The 16,945-nt window shown below is 52.8% G+C and overlaps 1 protein-coding gene across 1 annotated transcript; it reads left to right on the top strand.

Annotated features, from left to right (window-relative positions):
- Positions 1 to 2,970: 2,970 nt before the first annotated feature.
- Positions 2,971 to 16,371, top strand: LOC118927236 (keratin, type II cytoskeletal 5-like). The gene is made up of 9 exons (XM_036915166.2): positions 2,971 to 3,508; positions 5,354 to 5,562; positions 8,020 to 8,080; positions 8,880 to 8,975; positions 10,954 to 11,118; positions 11,918 to 12,043; positions 12,530 to 12,750; positions 13,315 to 13,349; positions 14,637 to 16,371. Exons 1-9 carry the CDS (start codon positions 3,029 to 3,031, stop codon positions 14,831 to 14,833), a joined length of 1,590 nt encoding a protein of 529 aa, XP_036771061.1. The 5' UTR covers positions 2,971 to 3,028; the 3' UTR covers positions 14,834 to 16,371.
- The last annotated feature ends 574 nt before the right edge of the window (positions 16,372 to 16,945 follow it).

Below are 16,945 nucleotides of genomic sequence, written 5' to 3'. Positions count from 1 at the left end.
TTAGGGGTTAGGACTTCAACATATTTTTTGGAGGGCATAATTCATGCCATAACAGAGTCCATTTTTTATTTCAGTGTTAAGCCCAAAGTAGGATTCTAGATGTTTAAGGCAATGGGTGGTTATAAAAGCTAGGAAAAGAGCAGGTTGGGAGGATAATAGGGGCGGACTGGCTGGCCCACGGGTCCTCTGTCACTTAGTCTATCAAGTGTACTCCAGCCCCACTCGGGGATTAGAGTGTGGAGGCTGGCGGACACCAGGGGAGGCGCACATGTCCCCCTTCCCACCCGCTAACTTCCAGAAGGAAGGGCCACGGCAAAGCCAGCCCCACGAAGGGAGATGGGGACGGAGCCGCAGGGGAGAGTGCGATGACAGAAAGGAGAGGGCAGGTGGAGGAATAGCTCCCCAGAGAAGACAAGTCTCCATGAAGTTCTGGAAGGAGAAGGGAGGTGCCGAGTAGTGGAGGGAAGGCAGGAGGCCATCCCAGACTGGGAGGCGCCCAGTGCTGCAGCCCCAGGGAAGCAGGCTGTGGCGTAGCACAGCGATCTCATTAGGAGGGCAGGAAAATGGAAGGAGACAGACAGCTGCCTGATGAGACCCCCTTGGCTCCACCCCACCAACTTCAGGCACAGGTCCTGGCCCCCCAGGTGTCTTCTCTGCTGCCCTTGACTCTGACCACGTCTCCTCTCCTCTGGCAGCTCTGGTCACCTCCGGTCACCTCCACTGTCAGCAGCGGCTACGGCGGTGGTGGCAGCTATGGAAGTGGCAGCCTGGGTCTCAGTGGGGGCAGTGGCTACTCCTTCCCCACCAGTGCTGGACACGGCCTGGCCTGGGGGTCTCCAGCTTCAGCAGCAGTAGCAGCCGGGGCCTCGGGAGCCGTGGCTCCAGTGTCAGGTTTGTCTCCACCACGTCCTCTAGCCAAAGAGCTACAAGTACTAAGTGCAGCCTCAGGCTCCCTCTCCCCTGCCATGGCCTGGCCTGTGTGCTCTCACCTCTGGACACCTGTGTCCTTCTGCTTCTTCTCACCTCGGCAAGGCCCACCGGCGCTGCTGGGAAGCCTGACATGCCAGCTGAACCCCATTCCACAGCCTAAGCCGGCCTCCGCCCTCCTGGCAGTCCCCAGCGCACTCCTCTGTTCCAAAGTCCACTCACGTTCAAAATTCACATTCAGCTTGTGTTGCCGAGATGCCCCCTTCAGGCCCTCCTTCCTCCCCCTCCCTCCAGATGCAGAGATGGGAAGTCTGTGTCTCCCAGGCCATCTCAGTGCTGGGTTGGTAGCCCACCTGTCTGATGAGCTGCCTGCTGGGAGTGAAGGCTCCCTCTCTTCCCTCCCTGGAATGTGTCTATTAAATGCATGTGAAATGTGTTTGGTGTCCAGCCTTCTGTTTGAAATGCAGCACAGAACAATTGTCCTCTCTAGACCTCCTCCCAGCACCAGGCCCCACCCAGGAACTGCTGAGAACACAGCAGACCTCCCCACTTTCCCTCAGAGCAAGGAAAGCTGGACGGGGGAGATGGGAGGGATGCAGGGGAGACCTCTGGCCAGATTCCAACCTGGAGATTCTGGTCACTTCCTCTTACCTGTCATTTGGATGCCTTCTTGGGAGGCCCACGCCCCTGGGCAGAAGCTCTGTGCAGTCTCCACACTCTGTATGTCATGCAGGGCGATGCCGTCCCTCCCAAAAACAGACTGTGTTCCGAGGACACTGACGTAGGGTGGGCGGCCCAGCCCTTGCCAGCAAAGGGGCTGATTGTTTCCTGACAGCTTCAAACTTGCAGACCTGAGCAGAGAAATAACAGGCCAGGAGAGGAGTTAAAAGTCAGCCCTGGGGGTGCTTTCACCAAGCAGAAGAGCCATTCAGGCCCATAATTGCAGGCAGCATGAGACATTCCGGAAGCTCCCACATTCCTGAGTTTATGGTCTCCTGGACCCCTCCCATCAGGCCTGGGCCCCAGCATTGTCCTGAACCAGGATGGCCCGTGTGGGATTGGAGGGAGTAGGCTCAATGCTCAGGACCATGCTCAGAGTTGGTGGCAGCTAGGAACCGTGGATCTGAAATGAAATGGTCTAGGGTGAAGGAGCAGCAAATTAAGTGGCAGGGAAGGAAGAGGCAGACCACAAAGTAAAACAAGAAAAGATGAGCGTAAAACTAGGGGCTAAAATTTGGAATGGTTGGGAGGGAGAGGGATGGTGGGAAGAAGAGAAATAACACTGAGGACAATTATTAAATGCCCCTGGTTTCCAGGGATGAGAGGAGTAACAGGGATAGTACTTTGGAGTAAAATCCTGAGGCTATTGCCCTTGGACAGGCCACCTCTCCTCCATGGGCATGAGGTGCAGAGGTCCTGAGCAGGCCGGCACTCACCAGCCACATGACCCCACCAAGTTTCTTAACTACTCTATGCCTCTCTAGTTTCACGTGCAAAACAAGAATATTAATAACTACCTCATGATGCTGTGTGAAGATTAAATGAGAAAACACATGTGAAGCATCTCCCATAGTAGCTGCTCAATCACTACTACTCTTGTCGCCCAGCCTCACCAAGCTACTATGAGAATCAAATGACATAATGCTTGCAACTGACCTGCCACATGGTCTGACACAGGTTGAATCCTCAATAAATGGGGTTTCTTTACTTCGTAAGTGACCGTGTTGGGATCGGCATAATTAGGTGTTTAAGTTCAGAGCCCGAGACCTGGGAACCAAGAAGAGAGGGGGTGTCTGCAGTATGTGGCTGAGAACCTGGGTGGGTGGGGGGCTCGGCACCCAATCCCACGCCAGGCCCATATCCCCAGGCCTGGTCCTGCCCTGGGTAGGGTGTTCCCCGGGATGATTAGCGGGGCAGGGAGATGGGCTGTGGCCAGACATGCCATTGAGATGAGCTCAACAGAGTGGTCTTTGATCTTCTCCAGCCAAGCCCAGTTCTTGAAAAGGATAAAAGTCAAGGACAGTTTGAGAGAGCTAGCTTTGAAGGCTACTCATTCCTTTGACATTTTCACTCCTCCGGCCCTCTGGCACCAGCTCCCACCATGACCCAGCGATCCTCTGTCACCATCAAGTCAGGGGGCACTCGGAACTTCAGTGCTTCCTCAGCCAGCCTCCTCCCAGGCTGCCGGCCCAGCTTCAGCTCTGTCTCCATGTCCCAGAGCGGGAAGAGTTTTGGGGGTGGCTTTGGAGGTGCATTCGGGACCAGGAGCCTCCACAGCCTTGGGGGTAGCAAGAGAATTTCAGTCAGCGGGGGCTACTGCCCCAGCCGGGCCAGCCTTGGGGGTGCTGGCTATGGGCTGGGTGTCGGGGGCATAGGGTACAGGGTCGGGGGAGCCTGCGTTGGTTATGGATTTGGAGGTGGGGTGATGCCTGGCGCTGGGGGTATCCAGGAGGTCACTGTCAACCAGAGCCTCCTGACACCCCTCCACCTGGAGATTGATCCCTCCCTCCAGCGGGTGCGGAAGGAGGAGAAGGAGCAGATCAAGACTCTCAACAACAAGTTCGCCTCCTTCATTGACAAGGTGAGAGGCAAGTGGGGTCTCCACCAGGAAAGCAGCTAGCACTCAGGGGGATCTCTGCTTTTGTGGCTCTGGGAAGCCAACTGTGACATGCCCAGGACCTAACATCCTGGGGGCTGGGAAGGCTGCTGATGGGATGGAGGAGGAGAGGTTTCCACCTTGTTGAGGTGGGAGCAGAAAAATGTCCAACTCCAGACTCCAGAGCTGTCTGACCCAGCACAAGGGTATGACTCTTTTGATGGCATTATACTTGGCTTGAAGTTAGACAGCAAAGGGGATCATTTTGGAGGGAAGGGGATAAAGGAATGAAAGGTTACAAGTTCAGTTCACAAAAGTAAACTGGGATCACCTTTTCCTGCCTAGTGAATAGGGGCAAGTCCTCCTGTGGCAACCTCCCTAGTGACTTGGGTATGTCTGGGAAGCTGAGTGGTCGGCAAGGAGCAGGTTCAAAGTAGTCCACACTTTTCTTTTGGTGGCAGCAAAGCTGTGACTTCAGCCCTGAGTCCCTCCTTCTGTAAGGCCCAGAGTCCTAGGGACTTGCCTCTTTCTGGAGAAGAAACTACTCTATTTTGCACCACCAGCCATTCATGCCCGAGCCTCAGTTGTTTGTTTTTCCCTGGGAAGAACCAATTCAAGGATCTGGATTGTTCAGGCTCCATACCTGCAATGTGGATGGAAGAATGCTGAACTGAGTGGCAACCAGCCCAGGTTCTAGCTTTGGCTCTACTGCTTAGGAGAGTCACCTAACTTCTTGGGCCTCGGTTGGGTCAGATGGATGGACTCAGATGTGCTCTTGTAGGTCTCACAGGCTAGCATGTGCCCCATCATGTGGACCCAGATCTCTGAATGGCTGACCTTAATCAAAGGGACCATCAAGACAGAAGTTCTTCAACTTTATTGCTCATGTCACCCCACTTGGCCTGGTGTTTGCAATAAATGTGAGATTTCCAGGAGCCTGGCTCTGAGAAGAATGTGGGCCCTGCTTTTCCTTGAGGATGTGGGCAATAAGGGGATGTGACTAGGGAGAGACTGGGAACCAGGACTGCCACCCAGAAAGCTGGGTGGGGGGAGGCATTGGTTAAAGCCTCTCTGTAGGCACACTGCTGTCTCCAGACTGGGAGGCCCTGCTTCTTCATTCTTCGAGGTTGCATGTCATTCCAGCTACCCCGAAAGAAGGACTTTGTTTAGCAAGAAAAGTTTTGTTTATTTGCAAGGCTGCCCCCCAGATTGAGGAGTACATGAATGCAATTCAATCCAAGAAAAGCAAATTATTAGTAGCACAAGGGACCTGAATGAACAGAGAAAAGAAGGCCTTGCCAAAGTCACACAGCTAGCGAGGGGCATGGCTGGGATTGTGCCCAGGTCCCCTCAGTGGGACTCCAGAGTGACCTATTCCAGCATTCCTGGAATATATGGGCAACTGACCAGATTCTATATCTAGAGAAATCATGTCAGAAAGAAAATGGACAGACTGAATTTCTGCTAAGAACCTCCTGCCCATTTAATGGGAATCAAAATCTCACCCAGTAATGTGATTGTGAAATGTTCTTTTCTTCAGCTACCACACATCAGCATGTTGGTGTATTCAGAGGTTTCCAGCCCCTCTGGGCCCCCTTGCTTCTCCCACCTCCAAAAAAAGTCACCACCTGACTCCCAGGCCCATTGCACCAACATTTCTTTCACTCTCTACATTTCAGGTTCCTTCTAGGACAAGGAGGAGGAGCCTGCCACCCGGACTCTGAGGTCTTGCAGGACCCCCTTGCAACTGTTGGGGGTCCTGTGTTCCAGAGCCCTCTTGGAGGCTACTGCAGGGAAGCCCTCACAGTCTCTCTCCTCTGGCTGGGGCAGGTGCGGTTCCTGGAGCAGCAGAACAAGGTCCTGGAGACCAAATGGAGCCTCCTGCAGGAACATAAAACCACCAGGGCCAACATCGAGCCCATGTTTGAAGCCTACATCAGCAACCTGAGACGGCAGCTGGACAGCCTGGGCGGAGAGCGGACGAGGCTGGAGACGGAGCTGAAGAACATGCAGGAGGTGGTGGAGGATTTCAAGAACAAGTGAGTGGGCACTCAGCCAGCTCCTGGGAGTGCCCTGCCCCCAGCTCCTGGGGAGCTCCACCTTCCTAAGTGCCCAGTCCAGCGGGGATGTGGGACCCACACTTAGGGCACCGAGGTGGAATTAGAAAAAGAGCTGGGACCCTGCAGTCAAGAATGTTGAGAATTTGCAGAGGGGCTGGGGTTATAGATGATGATAACAAACATGGGCACAAAGAGCATGATGTCACAACACCCTTGTAAACTCTGCATGAGGAGAGTAAGGCTCTGAGATAGCATCTGACTCACCCAAGGTTATCCAAGTGGCAACTCATGAGTTAAGAATTAAACCCATAGAATCTCATCCTCACATTTGTTCAGCCTAATCCCATTGCTAACTTACACAATGTTCATGCATTCACCCCAGCCCAGACCAAGGCCAGAGAACAAAGAAAAAAGGGATACCTTTGCTGCCTTCTCTCTGGAAACCACATACACAAAAATATCCTGTTGAACATAACTGTACACTGGTGTTTATAGATGTTAAGTTCTTATTTTTATTGTTTTGATTTATTCCTAAAGTTCTTGGTCCAAACAAATAAGTGACCTGATAAGAGTTTGGGACACTATTTGCTTTATGTAATGAGAGTTCAGATTTTAGAGCTACACTGACATGGTAGCCACTAGCCACATGTGGCTGTTTAAATTAAAATTAAATAAAATTCAACCGTCAGCCCCTCAGTCTCACTAGCCACATTTCAAGTGCTCATTTGACCCATGTGGCTAATTGGTCCCACAGTGGAGCAGATACAGAACATTTCCATCATTTCAGAATGGTCCCTTGTATAGCACTCTAGAATCTAGAATAGTCAGTGGATTAAGAATCTTGGCTGAATGACTTAAAGAAAATTAAGCCCTCTAAGCCCCTGTTCTTTGTTCCATTAAAGGTACACACCTTTTGATTATTATATTATATTAAATCAAAACTTGTAAGTAAAACACGTGGTAGGGTGTCCAGTGCCTGGTATATAATAAGTTGTTAGTAAGTGTTAGCTATTTTTATCATACAGATGAGTATATATATGTGTGTAGTGATGCTGACACAGACAAGAGAAGCAAGTGCAGATGGATAACTTATAATATGTATGCAAACATGGAGTGACAGTGTTTCTATCCAAGAAGGCTTCCTGGAGGAGGAGACTAAAGCTAAGGTTGAGAAGGAAAAAGGCACAGGGAAGGAAGGTGGGGGGACCTGTTGAAGAGTGTGCTCCTGGTTGATAGTTGGCAGTGTTCTTGGAGCAGGCATCTAGGAGGCCTGTGCGTGGCCATGAGGTGCTCACCCTCTGGCAGAGGGACTGTGATCTGGGAAACACAGGCAAGTACCATTTCATGGAGTTAGGTGCAGATGAGATGTTCAGATCTAAGCAAAAGGCAGTGTGAGGAAACAACAAGGAAAACCACCTCACTTTTCCCAAGACCTTAGGAGAAGGCACAGTATCACAGGTTCAACAGCAGGAGAGAATTTTCTCTGATCCTACTAGACAACAGAGGCAATAAAAAAGCAGAGGAGATTCTGGTTATTTACACAATGTGAAATAGTACTTTGTGGTTTTAAAAGAATAAGGACAAGCCATTTCGTAGATGGGAAGGAGCCTCTGAGAGGCCAAGTGACGTGCTCCAGGTTACTCAGCTGGCAGGTGGAGGAGACGAAGCCCAAATGGCAGCTGGCCAGAGCCACGGAGAGGGTGGGATTCGCTGCTGCTCAGCAGGGCTTGGGGGGAAATGGGTCGTCTAGAGCAGAAGGGAAACTTCCTTCCCAGAGATCTGTGAGCAGCCGGCACCTCCACGTGCCCGGTCGGGGGTTGGAGGGGAGTGAGCTTGCTGCTCAGGGACAAACTGAAGTATGAGAAACCTGGGGAGCGGGGCTCCTATTAGCCTGAAGACTGCTTCCTAGGCTGCCGTTCAGCATAGCTGAGAACAGAACAGCAAGGCAACGTGAGGCACCTAGGGGCGCAGGACTGCCGCCTGAGACCTGCCCTCTGCGCCTCCCTCATGGCCTCTGTTGGCCTTGGGGTGAGACCACAGGGTCAGAAAGGAAGCATGTGACCCCTTTATGGGACCTACACTCTCTAAGCAGCAAAACTGAGAGCAAAGCAGTCTCAGAAAGAATGAGGGGTGGTTCTGTTTTGTTGCTGTTTGGACAGAGGTGTTTGTTTGATAGATTTGGGTTTGGGAGCAGGGCCATGCTATAGCAGCATGCTTTCCAAGTCTGCTCTGGAAACCCTCCATGGCCTGCCCACCTACAGCCCCCACTGTTTGACCCCAATCCCAGAACCCTGCTCCCAACGCTAATCTGCTTGTTTCTTTAGTGATTTATAATTAACACAATATTATATTAGTTTCAAGTGTACAGCATAGTGATTTGATATTTTTACACAGTACACGATCACCTCAAGGGTTCACTTCTTGATCCTCTCACAGGTACGAGGAAGAAATCAACAGGCGCACTGTGGCAGAGAATGAGTTCGTGGTGCTCAAGAAGGTGAGGGGAAGGGCGCTCCTTCCAGATGCCCAGGCCCAGGCAGCTGCTTCTGGGGTGCCACTCAAGCAAGTAACCTTGCACACAGGGTTTACCTAATCTTAGAAACAGGTTTTATCTTATAAGTGAGAAAACTCAGGTTTAGGCAGGTTCACTAAATTGCCCAAGGTTACCCAGGTAATCAGAAGTGAGTCAGGATCCAGGACTCAAAGTCCCAGCTGTAAGTGATGACACCAGCCCCCTCCCAGAAGGGAGTCTGTGCAGTGAGGGGGGAAGCAAAATGGCCTTGTGCTGAGCTGAGTCTCCAAGACACCAAGTCAGCCTCTGAGAACAGGGCAGGACAGAGATCAGCTCCATGGAGCTAGGGACCTTGCTCAGCACGGTGAGCAGAGAGCAGGGAGACACAGCCTGGACGGGCTAGAGGGGAACGAATGGAGCAGTGGTGTGCGAAGTGGAGGGAGGGGCAGGAAGAGCAAGGAGGACAGGGGAAGCTGGGCTGGCCTCAGGGAAAGGCTGAGAGAGCCCCAAGGCGGTGGAGGCCCCAAGGCCCAGGATGGGGTTGTCCTCCCCACATAGAGGTGACAGATCTTTCCCTGTGGCGCCAGCTGAAGAGCAAGTGGACATTCCCTGAGAGCCCTGGTCCTCACCCAGTTTGGGCCCTCGTACAAGTGGCACTCCATAGCTTGGAACAGAGAAACACCCCACCCCTGGGAGCTGGACTCCTCCCACCTAACCCCCAGACAGAGGGGCCGCTTACCCCAAGGACCATGGAACTCAGAGTGACTACATGTTCTGTGCCCAGGACGTGGATGCTGCCTATATGAACAAGGTCGAGCTAGAGGCCAAGGTGGACGCCTTAATGGATGAGATCAACTTCCTGAGAGCTTTCTACGATGCGGTAAGCAGTGCCAGGTGCTCCCTCTCTGAAGGGCCGCAGGCTGGTGGGCCTCGGATAACACTACCAGTTTCTTCCCTGGTCTCTCTGCTCCCCACCCAACCCCGGGTTGGAATTCATGGAGCAGATGCTACTTTCCCTACCAAGGGAGAAAATGAAGTTCCCTAGGGCAGCTGGCAGGTCAGGCGAAGTGAGAAATTCAACCTTGACCACTTGGACCAAGCATGTTGCATTGGTCAGACAAAAGAATTGCCTGCCATTGAACTATGTGTAGTTCCATAGAATTCGCTCAGTAATCTGGCTCACCCAGCTCTGCTCAAATTTCCTGCTACACTTCCTAGAGAAGCTACAGGATAATGCAGTTACACAAACCGAGCAGCAATCAGTGAGCTCTTAGGTGCCTCTAGAAGCACACACCACAATGGCCTGGTTCTCCTGAGGATACACTGTATTGTGCCAGACACTGTTCCTGGGGCCACAGGTGCAGGGCTGAGCAAACACAGTGAGCCCCTAAGTTCTCGGAGCTTCCGTTACAGTGTGGGAGACAGGCAATACAGAGAGAATCAAACAGCTATGCCATTTCAGGCACAATGCGGGTGATGAAGACAAATAACAATAGGGAGCAGGGGTGGCCAGGAGGTGGGTGAGATCTGAGGAGAAACCTGAGACAACCAAGGAGCCAGGAATGCCAGGAAGAGGCCAAGGTGGCTGGAGGAGATTGAGTGATGGGGAGAGTGGAAGGGCTGGGACCAACGATGTCGAGGACGGGGGTAGGGTGCCTGTGTTCCTCCAGGTAGGCCAGGTAAGGACAGATGCTATGCCCATGGGGTTACATGTGTTTGGTGCCCAACAGAAGTTGGCCATATTCCAAGAGTAGGAGCCTGGGCTCTGTGACCACCCCACAGCCCACATGGGCAAAAAGCCACCATTTTCTCTGCTTGATCACGTCAGTGCTGACAACCAGTATGGCGTTGGCTCCTTATTTCAAATAGCAAGCCTGTGGGCCAAGACCCGCAAGCTATGTCAGCTGCTGGAGAAGACAAATTGCACATGACAACAAAATAATAATCTATTTTTGAAGTACGAAATGCATGAACCAACGGTAAAGAAAGGAAAGGGATATTTTTACTTAGATTTGTGCTTTGGACCAGTGATTCTTAAATTTTACAGCTCATCAGAATCTTCTAGAAGTCTTGTTAGAACACCAGTTCTGACTCAGTAAGTCTAGGGTGAGGCCCAAAATGTTGCATTTCAATCAAGTTCCCAGGTGATGCTGCTGCTGCTGGTCTGAGGATCACATTTTGGGAGCCACCACCTTAGATGACTCCAAAAAGTGATCATTAAATTAATTGTAGGTTTATGGTTTCAAAAGCCATCTTACATGGATATGGATTTATTTAATCCTCACAGAAATGATACGAGGCTATACTGTGACTAGCCCCCTGAGACTATCTAACCAGCTTGGCAGATCTAAGCCTTGAATTTTTTGGTCTGATGGCCTTTCCACTGTTTCGAGCTGATTTCCATTTCCTGTCTGCAAGGAGCAGGGAGGAGTGAAGTCGGGAAACAGGATCAGGACATAGCAAAGCACTCTGGCTCCTTCTGACTCAATTTTCTTTCACAAGATGATTTCTTTATTTGGTGCGAAAGGCTGCATTTTCTCGGAACACGAGATACCACTGCACTGACAGGTCGCGGCGAGGTGCATTCCCCTCACAGCGGGAGTGACTTCTGGAGAATTCTGGCTGGAGTCACCCGTGCTGCTGCTCCCTCTGTGTGGATGAGGGGCTAGAAAGAATGGGTGTAAACTCAGTGACCCCCCTAATGTCCTTCCAGCCCTTTCGCACAGTGCTCCACCCCAATAATGCGAGCAAGGCCCTCGATGCCAGGGTCTGTTCTAGGGCTCTGGTCAGTCTCCCAACACGCACACACATGCACATGCACACCCTGCTTCAGCTGTCCCGTTTGGGCCCCATCACAGGAGCTGGCCCAGCTGCAGGCCCAGATCTCTGAAACTTCCGTCATCCTGTCCATGGACAACAACCGCAAGCTGGACCTGGACAGCATCATCTCTGAGGTCAAGGCCCAGTACGAGGACATTGCCAACCGCAGCCGGGCTGAGGCCGAGTCCTGGTACCAGACCAAGGTGAGGAATGAAGGTCAAGTTCATGAAACAATCATACAGAATTGAGATTTCTAAAGGCAAATTAGTAAGAGCCTTGTCCTCTTGGATGTCCCCGTCTGATAGGGTCGAAGGGGTCTGAGTTCAACTTGGGGTTTACCCTCAGTTCTGAGGACTCCTCAGCCTGCACCATCAGGACCTGGGGACACAGCCAGACAAGGACAGGAGGGGTTCAGTCCTCTGCCAGGGGACGATGGACACCTCTCCAATGCCCTGTAAGGAGAGGCGAGGGACCACCCGTGCCGTGGGGGCAAGAGAGGGAAGGTGGGAACAAGAGGAAGGTTTAGCCTCTTGGAAGAGGCTAGTGGATCCTGAGAAGAGAGATGGAAGTGGGGGGAGGCTGCGGGGCTGGGAGACAAAGGCTGGGCAGGGGTCACACAGTGAGATTTCCAGGTTAGAGCAAACACAGATCTAGGGAGTCACTAGAGTATAAGACATGGTGCCACGGAAAACAAATACGGAAGAGCTTCAGACTCGGTGAGCGCTGGGCACTCCTGTGTGATGCTCAGTTTGTGAGGGGGAGCTACCTGCTGTGGAAGGAAAGGGGAAGACCAGACCCAGGGAGGGCCCCCCTGGGAGGAGCTCCTGAGGACATGGAGAGTGAGGGGCTGAGCCAACAAAGCAGATGGATTTGACTGAAGTAGTGGTGCAAAGCGAGGCACTTCCGAGCAGCGCACTGGAAGCCTGCTGGGCCCTGGGAAGCCACCACCTTCTCCTCTCTGACCTGGCTGTCCCCACCTCCTGCTCCTCCTTTCCCCCCCAGTATGAGGAGCTGCAGCGGTCGGCCGGCAGGCACGGGGATGACCTCCGCACCACCAAGATGGAGATCTCGGAGCTGAACCGGGTGATGCAGAGGCTGCGCTCTGAGATTGACAACCTGAAGAAGCAGGTAGGGCTGAGCTCCAGGTAGGCATCCCACCCATGCCCCCACCCCTCACAGGCCTGGGATCTTCCAACTCAGCCCACGCAGAGAGAACCTCCTGGATGAGTGACCCCCTGGGAATGTACAACAGCAGCCTCCTGCCCCATTGGGGATGTGAGGACCTTCTTTCCGAGATCTGTCCAACATTAATTCCTCCAGGAAAGCTTGTCCCCTGGGGACATAGATGGCAAAACTTTGACCTGCTTTACTTACCCGCTATCCAGAGAAGTTCTGCATTGAAAAGGCCCCCCATGTCATTTCCTGTATCCTGGATGTTTCAAATTATCCAAGGGGAACAGACCTTAATCTTATTTTTTTAAGATGATGAATGAAGTCCCAACCTCCTTTGCATGAAATCCATTTCAGGAAATTCTTCCATATTTTTAATCTAAAACCCACATTCTACTGCATTTCCTACGGATGATCTCACAAACTCCTGTGTCCTCCTGGCAGTGTGCCGCACTCCAGGCCGCCATTGCTGATGCTGAGCAGCGTGGGGAGCTGGCCCTCAAGGACGCCAAGCACAAGCTGGCTGAGCTGGAGGACGCCCTGCAGAAGGCCAAACAGGACATGGCCCGGCAGCTGCGGGAGTACCAGGAGCTCATGAACGTCAAGCTGGCCCTGGACATCGAGATCGCCACCTACCGCAAGCTGCTGGAGGGCGAGGAGTGCAGGTGGGCAGCCTTCTCCTTTCACCAGGGCTCAGACACCACCAGAGCACCCATGCAACAGAGGCAGGAGCCCCACAGAGTCAGGCCCCAGATAGGAATTCCAAGGGTGGAAACAGGTTTAAAGTGCAGCTGCTTCTTAAGGCGTCCTATGGTCACAGCTGCTCCCATAGTTCCTGTTGGACTCTAGACAGGGGGCCAGGATAAAAGGTGTCAGGGGGAGGTGGCTCATGGCTACCTGGAAGGCCATAAGCAGGGGCATTTCTGCCCAAGCCTGTGACAAAGAGGCCATGCTCAGGATGAGGCTCAGGAGCTCCATGTTTGACCAGAGATGTCTGCAACCTTACTGTCCCTCCTACCTAGGGAGCCTGGGCCCCTTGATGTCTCATCCAAATATCCCTTTACAGAGTCACATTAGTCTCCTAAAGCTAGTGAAATGAATAGAAGCTGGTTAAGTGCAGAGTCTGGCACACAGTAAGTGCTCTGTGTGGGTAACATCAAATAAAAGAACTCAGGGCTCTTTAACTTCTCAGCAAATGTAAGGTCTCTTTGTCTCCCCACCCACAACAGACTGACCGGAGAAGGTGTTGGACCTGTGAACATCTGTGAGTACAAATCTTGGGTTGACAGAAAAGTGGGAGACAAAACAGAAGCTGATAGTGTTACTGACAAGGATTTAGTGACTGAATAGGACAAAGCTGGGCAGGAATGTCATTAAGCCCCCCTTAGGAGCTCTGTGGAGACCCCTCTCTTCTTTGGCCCTTCATCCTAGCAGTGTCAAGAGAGACTTGTAGCAACCCCGCACCCCCAGGGCTGTCGCAGTGGCATCACATGCCCACATGAATGACTCTGCTCTGGCCCCAGAGGGCCCAGTTACAGGAATCCCTGGTTTGAACATCAGATTTCTCAGCTAGTTCTGGCAGGAATTCAAACTCACACAGCTAACAAGAAACCACTCAACAGGTTAAATGCCAAGAACCCTATTTAGAATTGAACACATGAATTGAACAAGTAAAGCAGTGGCTGACCTGGCAAGGAGTGCAGGTGCACAGCCTTCTCCTTCCGGCTCGCCAGAGAGAGCCAGGGAGGAAGCACCCCACAGCACGGCCCAGCAGGGCTGACGGGGCATTCAGGCAGTGCCGAGTGCCGTCCTGGGCCTGGGAAGCAGAGTCCCCCTTAGGGGACCACATTAGGGAGGCTGGAAGGCCAGGATGAGAAGAGCTTGAAAACAATCAAGAGGAGCAGGAACGCTTCACCAGGAGGAGCAGACACTGAGAAGGGAGGTCAAAGAGCCATCTTCACATGTTTGATGGGCAGTGGGAGCTCCATCCCGAAGGAGTGAGCTCCCTGTTGCTGAAAGTATTTGAGCAGAAGCTAAGTGTTTGCCTCTGGGCGCAACAGAAGGTATTCCCACCCAGGGAGATCCGCGCCCAGTGTGGGAGTCTGTGATCCCCACACAGGTACAAGATCTCATGTTCCATCCAATATGAGAGCCTGGGTATAGGTAGGAATGAACATAGCATAGAAGCCTACGCCTTGGCTGCTGGCAGGCGGGACCCTGGACAGGCCACCCGATGTCATTGCGCCTCCCTGTTTCCCTCTGTAACATGGGGGGCATTGTAGAGATGGCTTCTCTCAGGCTGAGATCAGTGTGGCCTCAGTTGTAGGAGTGTGCCATTCAAAAATGGCAGGTCCTGTACAGATGCTCACATTGAGGCAGCTTGTGATGGGGACAGTGAGTCCGGGCCACCCTCTCTAACCCTGGCTCCGGGGACTGAGGAAATTTCTGCCCCCTGAGGAAGCACGATGGGAGGGAGCCAGCATGGGCCCCGGGAGGGTGGGTCTGGGGGCACCAAGGAGCCTGCCAGCACGCCTGTGCCTTCTCTCCACAGCCGTGGTCTCCTCCTCGGGGGGCACAGGCTACAGCGGGAGTGGCGGCCTCTGTGCGGGTGGAAGCGGCTACAGTGGAGGCCTTTGCTACAGCGGCAGCGGCTTCAGTTCCACCAGTGGCCGCAGCATGAGCGGCAGCAGCTCCAGCATGCGCATCATCTCCAAGACATCTTCCACCAAGAAGAGCTACAGGAGCTAAAGGCCCTGCCTGCCTCGGCTGCCTCCTCTCTCCTCTTGATTCCCACCTAAGGCCTGTTGCTTTGCTGACGCCCCATGCACATGCAGGAGGCACAGGGAGCAGGCAGTGAGTGGCCCATGAGTCCTAAGGTCACCTTCTCCATCCCTCTGCCTCCAGACAGGTCCCCATGGAGGTATGCCCCTCACTTCCTATCCCAGGGCCCTCCCACAGGCATCCATGCCAACTAACACTAACTCAACTGCTGTGCCAAGACTAGAGCTGGGACTTGCCTCAGTAGCTTCCAGAATAGGGGTGCAGTAGGGTCTTCCTCCTTCTGCCCAACTCAGACCCACTGCAATGCCACTGGGGGACTTAGAATTGGACTTGGTGCCCCAAATAAGTTGACTGTAGTCCATGCCAGAGTCTACACCCTGTGTGCTTCTCACAGCAGACAGACCATTTTTCCTGTAGGTCCCCTCAAACGATTGCAATCCCCTCACTTCCTTCCCTCTTGGCCTTGCCCAAATCCCCAGCCACTTCTCCTGACAACTCCCACCATCAGAATATTTGAAAGAGCAATCAACGCCCTTCAGAATATTACCAACTTGATCATTCATACTAGGATGGAATCTCCATGGCCTGGAGCTAAATTCCATGATAAATCATAGCCAAATTCCTTCCAAATCTGTCATCCCTAACAGAAATGTCCCACGGATGAGTGGGAGGAAAGGACGCTCCCGGGAGAGGGGGCCGCAGCCACACCAGGAGGAGGGACCACTTAGCCAGCGTCAGAACCGCCCTGGGAGAGCCTCCTGCGATGGTCCTCCAGGCCGGAGCTTCTCTCTCCTCTGCTAGCCTCATCTCTCTTCGGGAAACTTTTCTTTCCATTTCACCTACCCGTTCACCTTCGCTCCTTTTCCTACCCATCCTTTACCACCTTGTGAGTCTCCCTTCTAAGCTCCCTCCTCCCCTCTCTTTTATTTCCCTCTTTTCTTCCTCTCCCACTCATCCGTTTGGCAGTGTATGTCCTGCTCTCTCTCTCGCCTGACCTTTCTTTTTCTCTCTCTCTGTCTCTGACATGCCTGTGGTGTGGATTCACTGGTCGCCAGCTCTAGCTAGAACTGAACCTCTTTAAGGCAGCCCACTAAAGTCTCTGCCCCACGGGCAAGGCCTAGGAGAGCAGACTCTGTTAGGAAGACAGGTATGTCCTCCCTCCCTCCCTCCAAGAGGATGCGTTCTCAGGCCCGGGAAGGAAGCAGAGGGAGGGCCGCAGTGGAACAGGGAGTGGGGTAGGCACACATATCTTCCCGAGGCTGTTCTTCATGCAGTGGCTTGAAAAGTTGTAAGCTCTCAAAACACCTGCCATATATTCAAGACCAAAATGCATTCCAAAGGCAAGGAGGGGCTGGCTGCTGCACCACTGACATGAAGACAGGAGAGTTCACAACTTCAGAAAAGTCACTCCTACTCTGATCGTTTCAAACCCTTCGGAATTGCCTGCTCCCTGTGCCTGCCTGTTTCCTGAAATAGCTTCAATAAAATGTCACCAAGCTTTCCAGCCTTGACTGAGTCTGTATCCTATCTCACACTTAGAGGGCAACCTTGGAACTGCTGCTCTCCAGGGAGCCCAACACAGTCACTGAGACCTTGCTCTGGCCTGGATGTGGTGGGGGCAGGCTCTGTGGTCTGACTTCTCAGTGTCACCATCACCACCGTCTCCTGGGCCCCACCTCTGTGATGCTTACTCCAGGGAGAATGAGAATCCTCTTTCCCTGACATCATGCGACCCAGCCCCACCCTACCCCACCTCGGCCTCCCACCATTGCCCATGACCTCTTGTCACACCCCTGACCTCCCCAAGCCCCAATCTTCCCTCCCTAGCACTCTAGGATCCAAAATCAATGCGATGACAAAGGGGACAGTGTGAAATGTCACTGAGAATTTTGGAGCACTAGAAACTGCTGACTTGCAGTCTCCTAATCTAAAGGTGGAACAGAGAAGACATAATGCATATTGGTGATAGACCCCCATTCCTAACCCAGGCTTCTCTCCACCAGCAGCAGACCACAGTGACGTCAGAAACAACAGCATTGAATCCCAGCCCATCACAGACAAACTGTGTGGTTTGGGGTG

Source organism: Manis pentadactyla, chromosome 10 (genome assembly GCF_030020395.1).
Source record: "Manis pentadactyla isolate mManPen7 chromosome 10, mManPen7.hap1, whole genome shotgun sequence".
NCBI classification, from domain to species: Eukaryota; Metazoa; Chordata; class Mammalia; order Pholidota; family Manidae; genus Manis; species Manis pentadactyla.
Note: the sequence above shows the minus strand (reverse complement) of the source record. Positions and strands in the feature narration are given on the sequence as shown.